The sequence below is a fragment of the Laccaria bicolor genome, genomic scaffold (assembly GCF_000143565.1).
Source record: "Laccaria bicolor S238N-H82 LACBIscaffold_52 genomic scaffold, whole genome shotgun sequence".
Taxonomy (NCBI): domain Eukaryota; kingdom Fungi; phylum Basidiomycota; class Agaricomycetes; order Agaricales; family Hydnangiaceae; genus Laccaria; species Laccaria bicolor.
Genome location: NW_001889923.1, coordinates 84,131 through 103,557, shown reverse-complemented (window position 1 = coordinate 103,557; position 19,427 = coordinate 84,131). Strand labels below are relative to the sequence as shown.

Here is a 19,427-nt window from a genome sequence, read left to right as displayed (position 1 = left end):
CAGACCAGTGGAGATAGATGATACTTGTTGTGAGTGCTCAACCATTCCTTCCACAGGGACTTTCACCTGATCACCTGCAAATTTGATTCAATGAATGATCAATGCTCACTTTGGGGCAAGAAGATTAAAAACTATCTTACTGGCAACTGGAATGGCTATGTCTGCTGCACGGATGGTCGAAGATGGAATTGACAAGATCGGCAGAGCAAAGCTGGGGCAAGCTATATTTATGCTAGTGCCATCCACAGATTCAAGTATTGGAGTGTGAAGTCTCGTGAATGCCTTCTTCAGACTGTAAAACGGTTCAACAAAAGGGTCACTGGGTTGAGTACACATTGTAGACGACGAGATGGAAGTTAAGAGGAAGATGCGTGGTCAGGGTGCCTGTGGCAAAGGCCACTTGTTTGGGTGTGGCTGTGCACAAAGGCAACTCCGACAGACACATGTGACACACGCCTTATAGGCTTATTTATACACTGCCAACCACGGTCACCTAGGGATGGTCCATTCGTGGTGACCAGTGAAACCTTGGATACAACAATCAGGAGGTCAAAACTGCCCGCATACGCGCCAATCATCCTCAACGTACACGTTTCCATCAGGACCTCCGCCCGCGACTATCAATTACCCCATGCAATGCATACACCGAACGATATTGGGTCCAGCAACTGATTGCGGACTAGTTCTAAGGCCGACACGATCCATGGAGGTGGGAGGTGGGATGGTGCGTTCGTTCAAAACAGAATCAATGTCGAGATCTAGAGCTGAAGGACAGGAGAATGTGAGTTGGAACGGCTTGTATTGACGTCAATCAGCGTTAACGTACCTTCTCTAGTGGAATCCACCGCTCCTTCGAAATACTTTGAGGAGTTTCCTGTGACAAAAAGAAAGTAAGTCATCGCTTTGGGGGTGGAACGTGGCACCGTTAACATTCCTTCCTTCCTTTCTCAGCATCAACGACTAAGCCGAATCGTCGTCAACCACCGCTCCCTCGCAACCTTCATGTATGCCCTCACTTCCTTCACCGCCATGTACTGCCAAGTAAGTCGTTAGATCAGATTCGATCCCTCACGAGGAAACTCACCCGGTCATCGTGCCAGGCCGCTTTGCCGTTGACCTGGGCGATCAGGCCGATCTCCGAGCCTCAATCAACGATGGTTGACCCTTCGGTTTGGATGCAGGACTGTGGAGGGAGGTATAGGTGTAGGCCAGTGCCTCGACTTTGCGAATGAACGATTGAGGGTATGTGCTTAGCTCATCGGTGAAACTCCTTCAACCCGTCAGCACTACCGTCGGTGCAACTAGACAACGCATGCGATCTCTTAGCTTGTCTTGCAGATGGGCAATGCGAATGTAGGACATCGAGTTGTAACGACGAGACAGGTGTTCGTGGACGGTTCTTGGGTCTCGTTTTGTTGGGTACTGGATTTCGAGCGACAGTTGTCTGGGTTGGAGGGAAGGTATTTCGAGAAGAGGCATGCGAAGATTAAGGAGAGCGAAAGTGATCGTGCAGATTTCCTTCCTTTCTTCCTTTCTTTATCTTTCCTTTTTTATGTGGCTCATGAAGGAAACCGCAGCTCATCTATCGGGTCATCCCTCAACATCCGAGTCACTCGATGTGTTCCCGGGCCTCATCACGGGCGAAACTCGGCTGACATATTTAATCGTATGGCTCACAAAAGCATCCCCTTACATGTCGTCGGGTGAATCACATATCTACAGTGCAGGTGGACCTCTGTGTAGAAGGGATAAAGGCAAATTGTGGAAAATCGGTGATGGAGTTTTGCGTTTTGGCCATCCTGATTACTGAACCCTGTCCTTGCTTGAATTGCATACCGGGCTGTACCTCAGTCAGTCATAAGAGAGACACGAAATTATATGCCACAAACCACATATACCAGCTTCAAGTTATCTTTACAAAAATTTACTCTGTAGAATTTTTGTGGGTTCTGGAACTCCTGGTAGAATCCAACGAGCTGGTCTGCAGACTTGTCGGAGTGGAAGTTGCGATGAGCATCTCAACGCCACTTTCTCCTCTAATATCATAGAACTTGAAGGAGGCCTCCTCCGCCGTAACGGTATCAAATCCGAATATCTGCGCTGACGCGAACAGCTACCCCTCTTGACTTGCACTGAGCGCTGACCGGCTTCATTTTGCTCGAGTATAAGCCTTCCATTTTCCCGAACCTCCGGTCCGGGCTGCCATGGGTCTGAGACACACCGTCCCTCTGAGTCGGTAAGGCCCGCTCTTGTGTCCAGCCAGAAGATGGCCATGGTCGGGTTCTCAACCCATGGGTGGTCACAATGACTTTGAATATATGGGAAAAGCAATCCTAGCACTAACACCCAAAGATGCATTGCTACCCAAAGGTATACCCTCCACCGCGTGATTTTGACACGCAACGTCGGCAAGGCAATCTGCACAGTTGTACTTTCGAGAGCCATCGGATTAAAGTCGGTCAATGCTGCCCATGCGACCTGATATGCCCGTGAAGTTAACTCGATGGCGAAGTTTCTGCGTGTCGCATAGTTCAAGGGAATAGCATATTTAGATAAGAATAAAGTGGTTGCAATGTGTGGTGTAAATTCCAGTGCACGTGCAGTCCAAAAATCCTCGAGGGGTGAAAACGGGGCCTGTGCTTCCACGGTATTTGGAGAAATGATTTTACAGTTTTGACAGCTGATGACTCCAGCCCGATAGGACACGTTTGCAATCGCGAAACAGTCTCTGCCGCTCAGATAGTCCGGCGAGTTTGAGACGAAGTTGATTTCATAGCCTGGGTCTATCATATAATTCTGTGGGCATGGCGGTGGCGGTGGAGTCGTATAGTTCGGCGAGGACCAGGGAATCCAAATTCGGAAGGTGAACAGTCGCGTTCCTGATGTAGGCATGGCCTGAGGTCCAGACAGTGGGCCAGTTCCCCACCCCGTGTTGGGTAACAGCCCACCGGTTCCGTTTGCAATAATGAGAAAAGGATTGTGTGCAAAGTTATCCTCAGATGTATTCTGATTTAGTAAGGATAGTTGTTCGTCCGTCAAGACCTGGTGGGGGTCCCGCACCCACTCGAAAGCGTCCATGGAAAAGTAAGGTATTGTAACTTGAGCCAGGGTGGAGTTGGTAGAGATGTATCGCGCTCCTTGGATAGCACGCCGGAAGGTTGTGGAGGGTTCTGTGATATTCAAGATGGAGTTGGACTGAGGTGTTCCCCATGCGAAGCTTGCATGAGCTGAAGCCCATGACGAAACGTAAGACTACCAATCGTCACTAGACAAAAGAAAATAAAATGCGGCTTCGCTTGAGATTGTGAGTGGTATCCTTCCGGGTATTTTCGTGTCTGCAGCCTCCCAAATGAATGAGCCTGTTAGAGCTGCGGAGAAATAATCGAAAGCGAAAGTGGCGAAAAGGGTGATGTATATGATGACCATGTTACTTTTCCGAGTAGAGTGGTGAAGTACAGGCAGCGAACTTGAGATTGCCTGCGATACACCTTTTGCGGAGATTCCCCCTCGCTCCATGGCCACAAAAATGCAGCGCCAAATGTAGCCTGTCGCCCACCATCCACCTGCAACACGTGTTGCTGAGGCTGCCAACGAGACAGCAGTTGTGATGTCGGATTGGAGGGGAGTGTAAGATGTTGAATAGGAAAGGGAGCCATCGGCTTCTTGATATTGAGGTCGACGGGAGTTGGCGTTGAAAGTACGCCCGTCAAGATAACCCAAACAGACTGTGGCTACAACAACTGTCATAACGAAGTGCACGGCAAAAGGCCTGTACTTGTAAATTTTGATGCTGTGTATCATGGTTAGTGCGATATTCCAGTGAATATTTATATAGGGGTCTATCTTACCGCCATTTTGCATGCGGGGGAGAGGGGTCACTACTTTTTTCAATGTCCAGCTCCAAGCTGATGCTGCCTACAGGCATGGAGGGATGATTGGCGTTGACATGAGACATCGAGGATTGTTGGTCATCCTTCATTCTGAATCTTAAGCGGCCTTTGTTAAGAGACTTTTCCTTTAAGCAGTCCGATTCGGTCCTTATCGCGTAATGCTGGCTGTGCTCAACATCAGACGCTGTACTTCAAATCAGGACCCCCGACACTAAACCAAATGTTTGATCCAAAATTTTCGAGGACGTCATTCCAATGGGAAATCCGGGAAGAGTCTTCAGAGTATGGATCCGTTTGACGAGACTAAGACACCATCCTGAGGACCTTGACAAGGAGGCTTTCGAAATCGCATTGTCTATTAGCGCTTTAAGACTACCCAATAAAGGTAAGTACTTGACCTCCCTATAACTTTCCCCGACGATTGGAAACTATTAGACCTCTCCTTGAGCCTGCCGTCATCAGAGCCAAAGATGGGCATACGTATGCGTGATCCTTATCAATAGACGGAGAAACTTCGCGCACGAGCTGTACCGCGAGTATTAAGAAGTCTGTTTCTTTAGCATAGTTCGCAGACTAGATCAACGCACTGCACGATGATGCATTCGAGAAGGCATGTGTATTGCACTGTTTATCAGAGGCGGCCGAAAAGTTTTCCTCATAGAGCTGACCGGTGCTGGTACGTGCTGTTGTGATTACGCGGAGGTAGTCGAGGGAGACCGGGCGGTGGATGCCAAGCCTGGGTGATAAGCGAAAGACATCAGCAGTGGAATTGAAATATGTGAACAGAAGATGAGAAGAAGTCAAAGACCATGGAGGAGCCACACCGGAGAAACTGCGCACTTCGCTCTACAATTGTCAACGGCATCCTTCTTAACCAACGGCGCCAAATAATGGACGAACAATGCGCTTGAAATGCACCCGCCTTTGCTTCGTTCTTCAATAACCTCCATGATGGTTGCAATTGCTTTTCAGGATCGGTTTCCTTTTCAATGTAGTAATGCGAAACCTGTGACTCATTCCGCACTCTTCAGGAAAAGAAAGGACATGGAAACATACATTCTCGCTACGTCAACGCCTTCATCCTCCCGTCCCATACCCGTACAACATCCACACAAAAACCTTTGTAGATCTTCTGAGGGAATGGCACATGCTGGGTGATATCAAACTTACCTCAGGCTTGATCCAGAACTTGATATGTTCCTGCCCCAGATCGATTTCCGCGAAGGCATTTGCCTTACCTGTTGGGTTTAGCAACCAATTTCGAAGGATGTCATGTGCCTTCAGAGGCAGGCGAGGTAGATGGCGGGTCCGAGCATGATTTGAGGCGATCTCATACTAAGAAAGGGATGTTGGTACTTCAGAGAAGGAAACAGAGTGAGCTGTGGGTACGGACATCTAGTTGTCTTCCAGTCATATTTGACCTTTTGGACATCGATTAAGATGTGGCCTGATCGGACGAGACGAGCGCGAACCTGGAACTCCTGTCGTTTGTCAAACTAATTTTGCGGGTATGTAGGGAAGACGTGAATAAGTCCGGGCGCACATGAGCTATTTGGTAGATGGATGGTTCAAGGCTTTGCAAGTTGCAAGGAGAGGAGAAGGGAGAGCGGGGTTGGAAGTACGCTTTTTTATCTCATCCGGCATGTCTTCGTCGTATTCGGCCTTTTGGACGTCGATTAAGGTGTGGCCTGATCGGACGAGACGAGCGCGGCCACTGACTCCATGTTGTTTAACAGGATTCCACGGAGGCTCGCAGGGTTCTTCTGTACCTCATCTCTCGTTGGGTCTGGAAGAACTTTGACCTCAGAATAAGAATGAGTATGTGCTGTTCCCAGCACGTCAGTCAACATCACAGGGCATGGTAGATAGATACGTACGGAATGTACAGAACCAATGTCTTTCTCTTTGTGTTGTATTCTCCAACGACTTTCTTGACGTCCGCGGAGTTCACGATGAAAACTGTTCAATTGAGGCATAAGGGCCAGTTGTCGTCGAAAGAGCCGACGGGACATGTTTGCAGTGGTGTTGATCATCGTAAGAAAGAACGGTGGAAGCGGGACAGACTGATAACTTGACTTTTGACGAATTAGAGCCCATATCGACTTCCACGTTGCTTTAAGGATGGATGGTCAGCGTTCCTCATTTCAAAGTAGCCGACCAAACCCACCTGACACATCCGCTTCCCAAACAACGAATCCACCAACTCTTTCCGACATATCCGAGGACATTTGGGTATCTCATCCTGGCTCTCGGATGGCCGAAAAGGTTAGCTAGTCGCCAGAGTGATGGCGAAAGAATGCGAGGTCGTTAAGAAAACTAATGTTCTTCGACCGTTAATGAAGGAAATGGCGTATGAATTGCGCAAACGTACCTGAATCATCGCACATATTCTCCCACTGGGTTCCATTTGCTTTCAATAATGTTGTAGTCGGCTGCCCGCTGGATTGAGTTGGAACCGGGGCTGCGGAGGATGTCCTGTAAACTGCGGTTGGTGTGACTGAAAGGTCGAACAAAGGCCTCTCAATTGTCCATAGATCCACATAGCCAGATGGTTGACCAACTGAGGTGAAGCAAACGTAAGAGAACGGGCCCGTGTAGTCAAAATTCCGGACATACTACCATCGTATCTGCCTCCAGAATTCCTCATGCAGCTGAACGCAGCGAGCTCCTCCTCGGGCGCCTCTGTATCGTCGTGTGCCATGGCATCCAGTGGTGGTTCGCGCACCTCTGGCGAGTGAGAGATAAAATGCGTTATGATGAGCATCAATGTAGGCTGGGTGTTTGCACCAGTTGACCGCTCATTTCAAAAGTTCCAAACGGCACCTCGAACAATTCAAGCAACGGAAGCCTCGGTTCCAAGGATATCACCGACGGTCCTCACTTCTATCATAGGCATTCGATTTCAATACGTATTCTACCACGGAGGATCCGACACGTTAAACCTTGGTCGTGCATGTGGCCTTACCTTACGTTTTCTACGGACGCCTCTTGAGCCGTTCGACAGGGAGACGGGCAACATCGACGCGAGCGGAATCATTGGGCACGAGCGACGACGAGGGATTTGGGTTACAAGAATGACCGGTAGGCGAGGAGGTCAACAATTGGCCAAGAGGATGGCGAGGGATACGATGACATGTAAGCCAATATCTACCGCACAGGACGCGTCAATCGACCTCAACGTACCTTGTTTCATCTGAACCTTCACCTCCAACTATCAACCCTCATGCGCAACGCGTGTTCCGTACGATCCTGGCAGGCCTTTCGTCATTCTCGAGGCCAACGCGATCCGCAGGAAGAGAGTCTTTGTCAACGGAACCGAGCTGAAGGACAGGTAATTAAGTTGAGAGTGCTCATATACACGTTAATGTACCTCTTTTCAGGAGAACCAGCCCCTCAGCCATGGCGCCTAAACGTCGCCCACAACGTTGGAGTTGAGCAAGTCACCGTTGGGTAGTGAACGACAAGTGGTAGCACTCGATCCGCGGGCGCGTTCGTTGACGGTGACATGAGATCAAGGATATAAGAAGGTACATAATCTGGTATTTTCGCATACACGACAAGCAGAGTTGATGTATATTTTTTGTTCCCAGAACCCATACATACCCCAAGGCGCTCAACTCCGGTGTTTTGCCCTTGATGTGGATGTGGACGATCCGACAATCCGGATGATCTTCAAGCAATTGATCCCTCGGCTCGGAAGCAGAAGTTTGGCGGGCGTATGTTGGCCATGAGCTCAAGGTCAGCATCCCGGCTTCAAGTTTGTGGAGGAAGGGAGGATAAATTCACATTGAACAACTCAGCTCGCATATTTGTGACGAAGAACCCCGTTCCACCCCGTCAGCGAACCTGGACGACGCCATCCGATCCCTTAGTTCCGTCTTGCAGATTAGCAACGCGGATGTGGGACGTCAATGCGTAACGACGAGACAGGTGTTCGTGGTCAGTTGTTACGCGTCGTTTTGTATCCTGGACTCCGAGCGAGAGTTGCCTGGGATACTTACTTTGTGAGTTGTCGCCGTGGAATCGGACATAGGATTTACTAACGTACCGTTCTTCCTCAGCATCAACAATTACGTTAATCACCTTCCCTCGCAGCCTTCGCTCTTTTCATCGCGCAGAAAAGAGGCAAGGTGATTTGAGAAGAGGGATGCGAGGATCAAGAAGAGCGAAAGTGGACATGCAGATTGGCTTTCTTCCCCTTTCTGTCTTCCCTTTTCATGTCGCTCACGGAGGGTGTTCAGGGAAAACGCAGGTCATCCACAGGGTCATCCCTCAACAACTAAGTTGCTCCCTACTGAGGGGCGACCTTGGGGTCGGCAAGGGTCAGGACGAGACAGCTTACTGAATTCCTCGCCAACATGAACGGCATCTGAGCCACAATACGAAGGTTTGTTGACTTGTATTTTGAGTCTCGTTTCTGACCTCCAACTCGGAAGACAGATGCAGTCGTATACCTCAGAGGCGTCCCCTTTGTGTTGGTGGGTAAATAATCAAAACTTATAGCCACGCATGACTCATTGCGTGGATGTCAGACATGCATCGCGTTAATCGCATATCTACTGTTCAGGCAGACCTTCTGTGCGCAAGAGATGAAGATAAATGTAGAAATTTGGCGATTTATTCCCTACGTTCTGTCCATTCTGATATCTGAACTATGTCACTGCTGGAATTGTAAGGGAAAACACGATATCATGGTGTCCTAATGTCACAAAGCATACTTAATTATTCTGGAGAATTTTCGGGGATTGTGGTGGAATCCAACAAGCTGGTGTTCGGAACGATGAGCGTATCGACACTTTCTCTGCCTTCGGCTCCTAGTGTCGTGGAATTTGAAGGAGGCATCCTATACCGTAACGGTATTGAATCCGAATATCTGCGCTGACGCGAACCACTACTCCTCTTGACTTCCACTGAGTGCTGACCAGCTTCGTTTTGCTCGAGTATGAGTATTCCATCTTCGGGAATCTCTGTTCCGGGCCGCCATGGATCCCAAACGAGCTGGCGATCCGACTTGGTAAGAACCGCTCTCGTGTCCAGCCAGAAGACAGCCATGGTTGGGTCCTCAACCCACGGGTGATCACAATGACTTTGAATGTAGATGAAAAGCAAGCCTAGCGCTAACACCCAAAGATGCAGCGCCACCCAAAGGTATACTCTCCAGCGAATAATTTCGGCACGCAACGTCGGCAAGGCAATCTGAACAGTTGCAATATCGAAAACAACCCGGCCAAGGTCCGTCGATGATGCCCATGCGGCCTGATACGCTCGTGAAGTTAGCTCGATGGCCAAGTTTCTGCGTGTCCCATAGTTCAGGGGAATAGCATACGTAGATAACACAAGGTTGGTTACCAGTGCCGGTGTCAGTCCCAGTGCCCCCGAAGTGAATGGATTTCCGATGAGCGTAAAGGGTGGCTGTGCTTCCACGACATTCGGAGAAATGATTTTACAGTTTCGACCGCTGAATACTCCAGCCCGGTACGACACATTTGCAATGCCAAAACAGGGCAAGATGCTGAAGGAATTGTTCACGCTGCCAAACAAGTTGATTTGGATGCCCGGATCGATCGTATAATTCTGTGGGCACACTTGAACGTCGGAGTGAGGAAGGTCGGGCGGAGGAATAAAATAAATCACAAGGGCGAATAGTCGTGTTTCTGATATAGGCATGTCCTGACGTCCCGATATAGGAGTCTGTGGTCCTTCTCCCCATTGTACGTCGGGTAAGAACCCACCCGAGTCATTTGCCGTAGTCGTAAAAGGGTTAAACTCGCCCGCCGACGTCTGTTCCAGTAGGGATATCTGTGTGGCCGTCAAGACCTGGTGGGGGTCTTGCACCCACTCGAAGGCATCTACGGCAAAGTAAGGGATCATAACTTCAGACAGGGTAGAGTTGGTGGAGATGTACTGTGCTCCTCGGATAACACGGCGAAAAGTTGTGGAGGGTTCCGTGATGTTCGAAACGGAGTCTGAGGGGAGCATCCATGCGATGCTTGCAGAAGCCGAGGCCATTGACAGAACCGGAGGCTTCCAACTGTCACCCAAGTAAGGTTCGCCAACATAATCTGCGGTTCCGTTTGAGATGGCGAGTGGTATCCTTCCGGGTATTCGCCTGTCCGCAGCCTCCCAAATAAATGAGCCTGTTAAAGCTGCGGAAAAATAATCGATAGCGAAAGTGGCGAGAAGGGTGATGTATATGATGACCATGTTACTTTTTCGAGTAAAGTGGCGAGGTGCAGGGGGCCTACTCGAAATCGCCTGCGATAGTCCTTTTGCGGAGATTCCCCCTCGCTCCATGGCCACGAAAATGCAGCGCCACATGAAGCCTGTCGCCCACCATCCACCCGCAACACGTGTTACTGAAGCTGCCAACGAGACGGCAGTTGTGATGTCAGATTGGAGGGGAGCGTAAGATGTCGCATACGCAACAGAACCATCTACTTCTCGATATCGTGGTCGACGGGAGTTGACGTAGAAATCGCGACCGTCTAGACAGCGGAGACAGGCCAAGGATACGAAGGCGATTAGAGCGAGATGCGCTGCAAAGGGCCAGTACTTGGAAAGTTTGACGCTGTGTAAGGAATTATTAGTGTGATATTGCAGTTAAAATATTCAAGATTGGGAGTATACCGCCGTCTTGATGTTTTGGAAGGAGGAGGCATTTCAATATCCGTCTCGATGGGAAGATAATTGACATAGGACTGTGGGTTGTGTTCATCATTCATTCTGGGCCTGTGTTTGGGGCTTGACCTTCGTCGACATGCCTTACCCTTTAAATAGCTCTAATCTACGATTGACGTTGACAGAGCCCGTAGATTGCACCTCAAGGCTGTTCAGGGACTTGTGATCGATGGTGATACTGTAGCATTTCGTTCAATTCGACAGGGCCCGTGACGCGTGACAGGCCTGTCGAAATTTTGGTTTCGACAACCACACAAATTTGCCGTGACAAGCCGAAAATTTGGGCAAATTTTCGACCACTTAGCGCCGCAGGCCACGAAAAATTTTGACATTTATCACATGAGCGCCAGATGATTTCGACACCTTACAAAAATCTGCGTGACCACCGTGACATTTCAGCAATTTGAAGGGCACCGTGACGCGTGACCGTCGAATTGAATGAAATGCTACAGTAGCGTGAAGAGAGGGGACTTGAATTCCTTGAAAATGAGGTGGCAGATTAATGCAGTCTTCACTGCGATGCCAGATGGAAGGGCCCGTTCAAGTGCACCTAAGCGATGACACTGAGTGGTGATCGGCCTTCAAGCCCTCGTTCATGAGGCGAAGGCGCAGCGCCTCGTGCCTCTCACGCTGCTAATCTAAAAATAGGCGTTGGAAATACTGTACTAATACGACCAACTGCTCAGGCCTTGCGGTGTGACACCTTTTGACCATCTCTTCGTCGCTTCATTGTCCTGCGTGATGCGTGACGAAGAGTTTTTGCTCTTCGTCCACCACATATTTCTCAGACGGTTTGGCCCAGCAACCTGTCAATTTTTTGGCTGGAAGGTAAGCATGCATTCCTCAAGTATAACATGGTTCTAAATATGCCAAATGTAATGTTTAAAACAAGGCACCACAGGTCCGGAAAAAAATGACTATTTTCAATTCAAAAAAAAAACTCTTCAAAACTTGGTGTGATGCGTGACATCACGCCTACTTCACAACCCTTTGTGATGCGTGACGTGAAGACGTGGTCGTATTCGTATTAGTACAGTATTTCAAGGCGCTATGCCACGGGTACCTTAACTCCTCACCAACTCTATGCTGTCCTTCTGGTTGGTACTCTCGACACTCCAACGATGAACTGAGAAAGAGCCACCTGGACACGTGTCTGTGGTGTTGGGGATGAACGTTGGAAGGGGACAGACTGATAACATGACTCTAACGAACTAGAGCCCATATTGAGGTTGGGAAGACAAGATTCTGTTGCCTGACATGACTGCACACCAAAAACACATCCGGCACAAGCGAAGGCGGAAGGTAGGGTCGGGACATACCCGCTTCTGCATTGCTTTAACTTGGATGGATGCCAATCCGTTACAAAATAGCCGACCAAGCATCCGAGGACATTTGGCTACCTCATCCTGGCTCTCGAAAGGCCGAAAAAGCTACCCAGTCGTCAGAGCAATGGCGAAAGGAGGCGAGCTCATTAAGAAAACTAATGTTCGTCAACCGTGAATGGAGGGAATGACGTAGGAATTGCGCAAACCATTGTACTCTAAATCTCCCAATAACGAAATTGTAGTCGGCTGCCCGCCGGATTGAATTTGGAACCGGGGTTTCTGTCCTAAAAACTGCGGTTGGTGTGACTGAGGTGATAGAGCCTAGAGATCTCGATCAGGCGGTAACGAATGAAGCCCGCATTGCACATATCCGAGTCATACCCAAACGCGGGTCTTTGAAAGAGATATAGCCAAATGGTTGACCAACTGAAGTGAAGCAAACGTAAGAGAACGGGCCCGTGTAAGTCGAGATTGATGTCATACCTGGCATCGTTTCTACTACTCCGGACTCATTGAATTCCTAGAGAGATACCAGCAAATACGAGATAATTGAAGTATCGTACAAAAGTCACAAGGTACATAATTTATTCTGCAGAACTTTCGCGGGTCTTTGTGGAATCCAATGGGCTAGTCTTCAAAACGGAAGTCCCGATGAGTGTCTCAACACTTTCTCTGCCCTCCTCCCTTGGTGTCGCGAAACTTGAAGGACCCATCCTACGCCGTAACGGTATTGAATCCGAATATCTGTGCTGACGCGAACCACTATCCTTCCTGATCATGACTTGCACTGAGCGCTGACCGGCTTCGATGTGGTCGAGTACAAGCCTTCCATATTCATCTTCGCGAATTACTGTTCCAGGCTGCCATGGGTCTGAAACACGCTGTCCGCCTGGGTCGGGAAGGACTGCTCTTGTGTCCAGCCAGAAGACAGCCATGGTCGGGTCCTCCACCCACGGGTGATCGCAACGACTTTGAATGTATACAAAAAGCAATCCTAGCGCTAACACCCAAAGATGCAGCACTACCCAAAGGTATACTCTCCAGTGAATGATTTTGGCGCGCAACGTCGGCAAGGCAATCTGCACAGAAGTAGCTCGATAGTTCGTCGAGTGCAAGTCCGACAATGCTGCCCATACGGCCTGATATGCCCGCGAAGTTAACTGGATGGCGAAGTCTTCGACTGTCCTAAAGTTGACGGGAGTAGCATACGTAGATAACATAAGATTGGTTCCAAGGACTGGTGATAGTCCCAGTGCATACGAAGTAAATGGATTTCCGATGAGTGAAAAGGAGGCGGCCTCTGCTTCCACGACATTCGGAGAAATGATTTTACAGTTTCGGCATTTGAATACTCCAGCCCGGTACGACACATTTGCAATAGCAAAGCAGATCAAGGAGGGTTCCAAACCGTCACCGCCGCCCACTAAGGGTGCGCCAAACAAGTTGATTGGCGAGCCCCCACGGTCGATCGTGTAATTCTGTGGGCACTCCGGATCATGAATGTATTGGACCCTCTGGGCGAATAGTCGTGTTTCTGATATAGGCATGCCAATGTTGGGATCCTGATCACTCGGCACTGGAGGCTGTGGTCCTTCTCCCCACTGGACGTTGGGTAAGAACCCACCAACCATCGCGGTGATATCTTCAAGTGTCGCAAAAGGATTATACTCGCTCGTCTCACTAAGTAGGGAGATTTGTGTGTCTGTCAAGACCTGGGGGTCTTGCACCCACTCGAAAGCATCGACGGCAAAATAAGGCATCGTAACTTCGGCTAGGGTGGAATTGGTGGGGATGTAGGGCGCTTCTTGGATAACACGCCGAAACGTTGTATTGGGGAATGGTTTGTCTAAAGGGGAGTTTAACCGGGGTATCCATACGATGCCTGCAGAAGCCGAAGCCATTGACAGAACCGGAGACTGCCAATTATCACTCAACAAAATATTCATGGGATAACCTGCGGTTCCGTTTGAGATTCTGAGTGGTATCCTTCCAAGTATTTGCATGTCCGCAGCCTCCCAAATGAATGAGCCGGTTAAAACTGCGGAGAAATAATCGATGGCGAAGGTGGCAAAAAGGGCAATGTATATGATGACCATGTTACTTTTCCGAGTAGAGTGGCAAAGTACAGGATGCCAGCTTGAGATCGCCTGTGATACCCCTTTTGCGGAAATTCCCCCTCGCTCCATGGCCACAAAGATGCAGCGCCAAATGTAGCCTGTCGCCCACCATCCACTCACAACACGTGTAAATGTAGCTGCCAACGAGACAGCAGTTGTGATGTCGGATTGGAGGAGAGCGTAAGATGTCGCATTGGAAAGAAGGCCATCAATGTCTCGGTATTGAGGTCGACGGGAGTTGACGTTAAATGTACGCCCGTCAATAAAGCATAGACAGACCATGGATACGAGGGGGATTAGAGCAAGGTGCGCCACAAAAGCCCAATACTTGGAAAGTTTGATGCTATGTAAGGGTGATTAGTGTGATATTGCAATCAAGATTTTGACTGGGGTTATACCGCCATGTTGGTTTCGTTGACTGAGGAGGAGTCTTTTCATTGCCCGGCTCGAGGAGAGGGAGATAATTGGTGTCAACATGAGACTTTGGGCTGTGTTCATCGTCCATTCTGGGCCTGTGTTTGGGTCTTGCCCTCCGTCAGCATGTCTTGCCATTTAAATAGCTCTAATCCATGGTTAACGCTGACATAGCACTCAGGTTGCGCCTCAAGGCCTTGCCGTTGTGACCGGCGCTGTCATTCAAGGTTTGGTTCTTTTCAGGCACTCGGAAGCTATGGCGATAGCGTGAAGAGAATGACAAATCTGGTGGAGAGGAGACTTGGATTTCTTGGTAAATAGTTGGCAGTCTTCACTGCGACTGCTGGCAGATGCAGCTCGTACAAGTGAAAGACTTGTGGAAGCGGAATGGAAGGAGTAAAATAAATAATTTGTAAAGCAATCCAAGATATACACGTGCAAACACGCTAACTTTAAGCGCTCGCGACGACATCTCCCGGGCCGTAGATCTCAGTCAACTCTTGCCTCGTGCACGAAAAGTGTTCCTATGTATGTAGCACAGCGCCTACGCCCTGTACTCCTAAATTTTCGGTCACAGGCTCTATTGTTCTGTCTATGTCAACAACTCAGAGTCAGATCTAGAGAGTTGCTTTGGAGTTGCTCCGAGTCGTTGACCAACTTGCCGCACTGGAGACATCTAGTAAACTAGTTATGTCTGTTTAAGGCCTCTGGGCGCTCTGAGATTTGATGTCCGGTGAAGGTGCGAGGTAAAGAGTTTCAAGTTGACGTGGGACTCGCAGAGAGTCATATACATTCCGGAGGGGAAGGCAAGGATGCCGAGCCTTTTGGGGGGAGAAGAGAGAATTGCATGGTACCGGTGATCCCGAGGGAAGGCCCGTGCATGCTGCAGGTTCGCTTTCTTACTTTCTTTCTTCACCTCTCTTTTTATTCAATGTGTGTGGTCCACAAATCGTGATTAGGGCCACAATACGTTTACGGTAGGGTCATTTCTGATACACACTCAAGTGACGAAGCAGTCAAGAAGTGGTCTTGTATGAGGCAAGGCTTGGTAGGGGCCGTTCACCCTTGAGTAAAGACGTGTCGTATGAACAGCCTTCCCAGAAGATAGGAATGGCTCCGGAGTCTGGAAAGCAAGTGGGCCCCAAGCAGATATGGCATCACGGGTATACAGTCGTGGACAAGCAAAGCCCACTAATAAAAATGGAAATGTTTTGATGGCTACCAAAGTGCCCGGAAAACGTGCAGAAATGTTGAGGGAAGCTTCTGGCCAAATTTCAGCCAGGTCTCATGAGCCGTTTTGGAGAAAATGGCCATATACAGAAATAGACCCTAAAATTTTGGCCGGGACACCAAAAACTGCCAGGAAAAATATGAAAAATAGCGGAATCACTTCCTTTCACAGAGAACAATCTGCCCATCAAGTTTCGAAACAATTTATCGAGCGGTTCTTCTGGAAAAAATTGCCAAACATTGACCCAAATTGGGCACTTAATCACTTTTGATGTGACATCTATCACGGGACTAAGAAATTCCATCACACTAGGCTTTCGAAACGCAGGGAAATCCCTTTCTGATGGATTCTTTGCCCTTTCTGAGTAGCTTCCAGCCGAAGCCCAGCACAGGTACCAACTTTTGATAATTTCTGGGCAGGTTTGACCTGTTTTTCTCCTTAAATGTTGCAGTTTTTTGGTCGAAAATTTTGGCCACACCCAATTCCTCGTGGGAAAAACTTCGGAGGTGTGTTTTTCGATGTATTTCGCAAATCCGAGCCAGAATCTGGAAAAATCTCAGCTCTAGATACATTATTTACTGAGATACCAAATTAGTGGGCTTTGCTTGTCCACGACTGTAGTGAGAATAGAGAAAAGCTAATTTGACAATTCAAGTCGCGCATTTTATCAGGATCTGATGAACAAGGTAAGTTGTATTTGCCAGTGATTTGACCAGTTCAAACTTCAAGCGCGGTGGGAGGAGGTGACGACGTGGCGGCGTTCTTCCCAGTTGAAGTTAGTTTTGTTGGGCAGGGGTGTTTGGCGGGTGTTGGGGTTGGGAGTGTGCAGAGGATTGGGGAGGGGAGGAGGTGAAGTGGAGTGTGGATAAGCTTGTGGTTGCGGATGAGTATTTGGTTGTTTGAGAGTGGGCTTCTTTGCGGGTGAGGGTAGGTTGATGTTGGACCTTTGTATGGGCTCAGGTGTAGACTAGGAAATGTTGTTACAATGGATTGTAGCAGGTAGGGGCCAAGATGTGTAATCTCAGATGCTAATAGTGCATCCTTGTCAGCTGTCCTGTGGTTGAGGTGTTCAGAATGGGCGGCTTGCTTCCTCAAATAAACAATAGGGGTGCTCACGGTAACGTTTTTCAGCTGTTTTTCGGTTGTTTTTCAGTTTGTTTTTCAGCTGTTTTTACTGCCAAATCAAATATCTTCGCGGTAAAAACAGACGAAAAACAAAATGAAAAATAGACGAAAAACAGCTACCGTGAACTTCCGCCCCCGGGATTTTGGAAAAACAGCTTGAAAACAACTGAAAAACAAGTCTTACATGAGTTTGGCATGACGGCTTCTGTTCAACTCCGCCAGATCCTGCGTATCTACGCACTAAGTTGACAACACACTTTTATTTTTTTTGCAAGTCCTTCTGTATTGTTGTAAATGGCATTGTACTACAGTCTGTATTCCTTATCTAACTACATAGAAGTGGAAAGGGAGGAGCGAGGTAGAAACACCTCCCCTTCAATAACCCCTTACTAGTCAAAAGTTTGGGATCCCCGCACCCCAAGCTGAATGCCCTCTGCCCAATACTCAGTCCTCGACATCTCCGCACTGCGAGCGAGCCGTTAGCGCATGCGTCGTGGCTCGCTTCATGGACGTGGACTTGGTGGGGGTACTCGCGTTCAGGCTGGCGTTTGCGTTTGGTTCACGTCGCATTTGAGTTGGTGTCCGCGTTTAACATTTGTGCTTGTGTTTGCGCTCGAGTTCGGGTGGTCATTGGTGGCCGTCGTGGATATGGGGTTCGTCGTTGTGGTCGGTCGCGGGGATGGGCAACCAACGGATGATGGTGGTGATGATGAAAGAGGGATAGGTGACGTGTGACGTCGCACATATCGGAGACTGAATTCCTCGACGAAAAACAAGTTGAAAAAACGAAGGAAAAACGGAAAGTTTCTGAAAAACACCTCTCTGAGGTGTTTTTCAGTTTCATCTTGTTTTTGAGCTCTTTTTGAGTCGTTTTTGATGTTGTTTTTTGATTGAAAAACAAGACGAAAAACAAGCCAAAAAACGCTACTGTGAACTACCCTACAGTGCTTTGCACTGCCGTTTGCACAACGAGTTTTGGAAATCGTGTTTGTGTGTGTTGTACCGTGACTCTCAAATCGGGAAGTAAGAGACCGCTTACCAGACGCAACGTCCAACAAGGCCTGCAATCTCCTGCGGTGAAAGATGTTGCTCATCATGGCAAACAATGATTCGCGCGCGCATCTCATCCGATACCTGAGGCGCAACAAAAGTTGGGTTTAAGAAATACAAAATTCCCAAAGTGCTCAGATCTCGTCCTGATGCGTGACAATCTGTGACGAACATACAAAACCAAACATAATTTTTGCGATTTCGGTGTGCAAACGGCAATGCAAAGCACTGTAATGTGTACAATCTGTAAGGATTCATAAAAATTCAAACCCGCCCCGAATTTTTTTTTTCACTGTAATAAGTGAGCATGAAAAATAGGATCGGCTCTTCGCATGGGGGCACCACGGATCGAACGTGAAATCAATCGGCATTGCTATCTAACTTCAGTCTGTTACTCTGCCAGCTGAGCTACCTCCCCCTGTGATTATCCACCTTCGTGCTATGTGTGTATTTGGAGCGCCAGAAAGTAAGTTTCAAGGGTTACCTTTCCATTGGCCAGGGGGTGGTGCGCGCGCCATCGGAAATCCGCAAGATATCCCACCAACTTACGTTGTACCTTCTCGTCAAAGGGCAAACTCAGAAGACGAGTTTCGGTGAAATCAAGGGTCGGATGTGCTTACCTTTGTCTAGGAGACGTAAAGGGGCGGTCAGATGAATTCTGAAATCTGCCGGGGGAATGTGAAAGTCGCAGAACAATTAACCTGCAGAGTTGTCGGGACGCTCAGTGTGAACCATCTGAGGACGAGAGGTCAATCTTTCTGTATGATCGTTGAGGGTTCAGAAAACCTACATTGATCTGAATCACACATTGAAAAACGACCAGGACATCCTCGAGCTGTGTAGAGCACGAAACCTTGTTCGACGACTTGGCTTTTCGAGTTAGTTCGATTCGTAGGAAGAGGCAACTAGAGGCAAAGATGACGATCCTGTCACTGGTAAAGCTTCTCTTCCCCGCTTTCGGACCGAATTGGGCTCTAACGCGCGTCTGAGTAAGGTGTATACACTTCTTGGTAAGGTTTGCGATGGTCTGGGTAAAATGAGTAGGCATCAAGGAAAGACTTTCACTCCCCTGGGGTCATAGGGGATGTCAGCAGGTGTCTTGAAGACTTCTGAGTTCACTGTTACGGTCATCTTTGGTATGAAGGGTGTCATCCTTGCTTGGTATGGAAGAACAGGCCGTCAGGAGAGCGCACGTTCATTCTTGACGGTGATGATTCGGATCAAGCAGTGGCAAGTTCAATTCTGATGATCTTTTATTTATGTGCACCGTATGTCAACAACTTCGACCACTTCCTCTTGACCACCACAACCTCCTCATCGCGTCGCCGGTGTATCTCTCTCTCAGGGGTGGCGAACGACGCCGATCGGAAGCCGCGAAGCGTGGAAAAGGCGCTCATCTGCCACTTTGACTAGATTCTTGACAGCTGGAACTACCTCGAACGTCGCTTGGCGTCGAAAATCGGTCGAAAAGGCTGCTTGTCCGCTTCCTTGGCCTTTCATGATTCGGACTTGACACTCTAGTCTTGTTTATTCTTCTCTTACGACCCCACCAAGACCCTACTACTTGAAGACCACCCCACGAGTTACGTGACGAACA

General features: G+C 48.7%; 4 protein-coding genes across 4 annotated transcripts; 1 reads left to right on the top strand and 3 right to left on the bottom strand.

The window, feature by feature from the left end:
• Window positions 1–8,037: 8,037 nt before the first annotated feature.
• On the top strand, window positions 8,038–8,615 carry LACBIDRAFT_312435 (uncharacterized protein; the record flags this gene model as incomplete). Its single annotated transcript, XM_001888180.1, has 3 exons — window positions 8,038–8,277; window positions 8,327–8,368; window positions 8,423–8,615. One exon carries the CDS (start codon window positions 8,038–8,040, stop codon window positions 8,233–8,235), a length of 198 nt encoding a protein of 65 aa, XP_001888215.1. The 3' UTR covers window positions 8,236–8,277; window positions 8,327–8,368; window positions 8,423–8,615.
• On the bottom strand, window positions 8,613–10,612 carry LACBIDRAFT_333514 (uncharacterized protein; the record flags this gene model as incomplete). Its single annotated transcript, XM_001888133.1, has 2 exons — window positions 8,613–10,458; window positions 10,518–10,612. The coding sequence occupies 2 exons, from the start codon at window positions 10,610–10,612 to the stop codon at window positions 8,613–8,615; spliced, it is 1,941 nt and encodes a 646-aa protein (XP_001888168.1).
• Window positions 10,613–12,477: 1,865 nt separating this feature from the next.
• Window positions 12,478–14,515, bottom strand: LACBIDRAFT_333513 (uncharacterized protein; the record flags this gene model as incomplete). Its single annotated transcript, XM_001888132.1, has 2 exons — window positions 12,478–14,353; window positions 14,409–14,515. 2 exons carry the CDS (start codon window positions 14,513–14,515, stop codon window positions 12,478–12,480), a joined length of 1,983 nt encoding a protein of 660 aa, XP_001888167.1.
• Window positions 14,516–17,815: 3,300 nt separating this feature from the next.
• On the bottom strand, window positions 17,816–18,961 carry LACBIDRAFT_333512 (uncharacterized protein; the record flags this gene model as incomplete). The annotated part of the gene is made up of 6 exons (XM_001888131.1): window positions 17,816–17,914; window positions 18,007–18,074; window positions 18,380–18,445; window positions 18,532–18,565; window positions 18,621–18,857; window positions 18,896–18,961. The coding sequence occupies 6 exons, from the start codon at window positions 18,959–18,961 to the stop codon at window positions 17,816–17,818; spliced, it is 570 nt and encodes a 189-aa protein (XP_001888166.1).
• Between the last annotated feature and the right edge of the window lie 466 nt (window positions 18,962–19,427).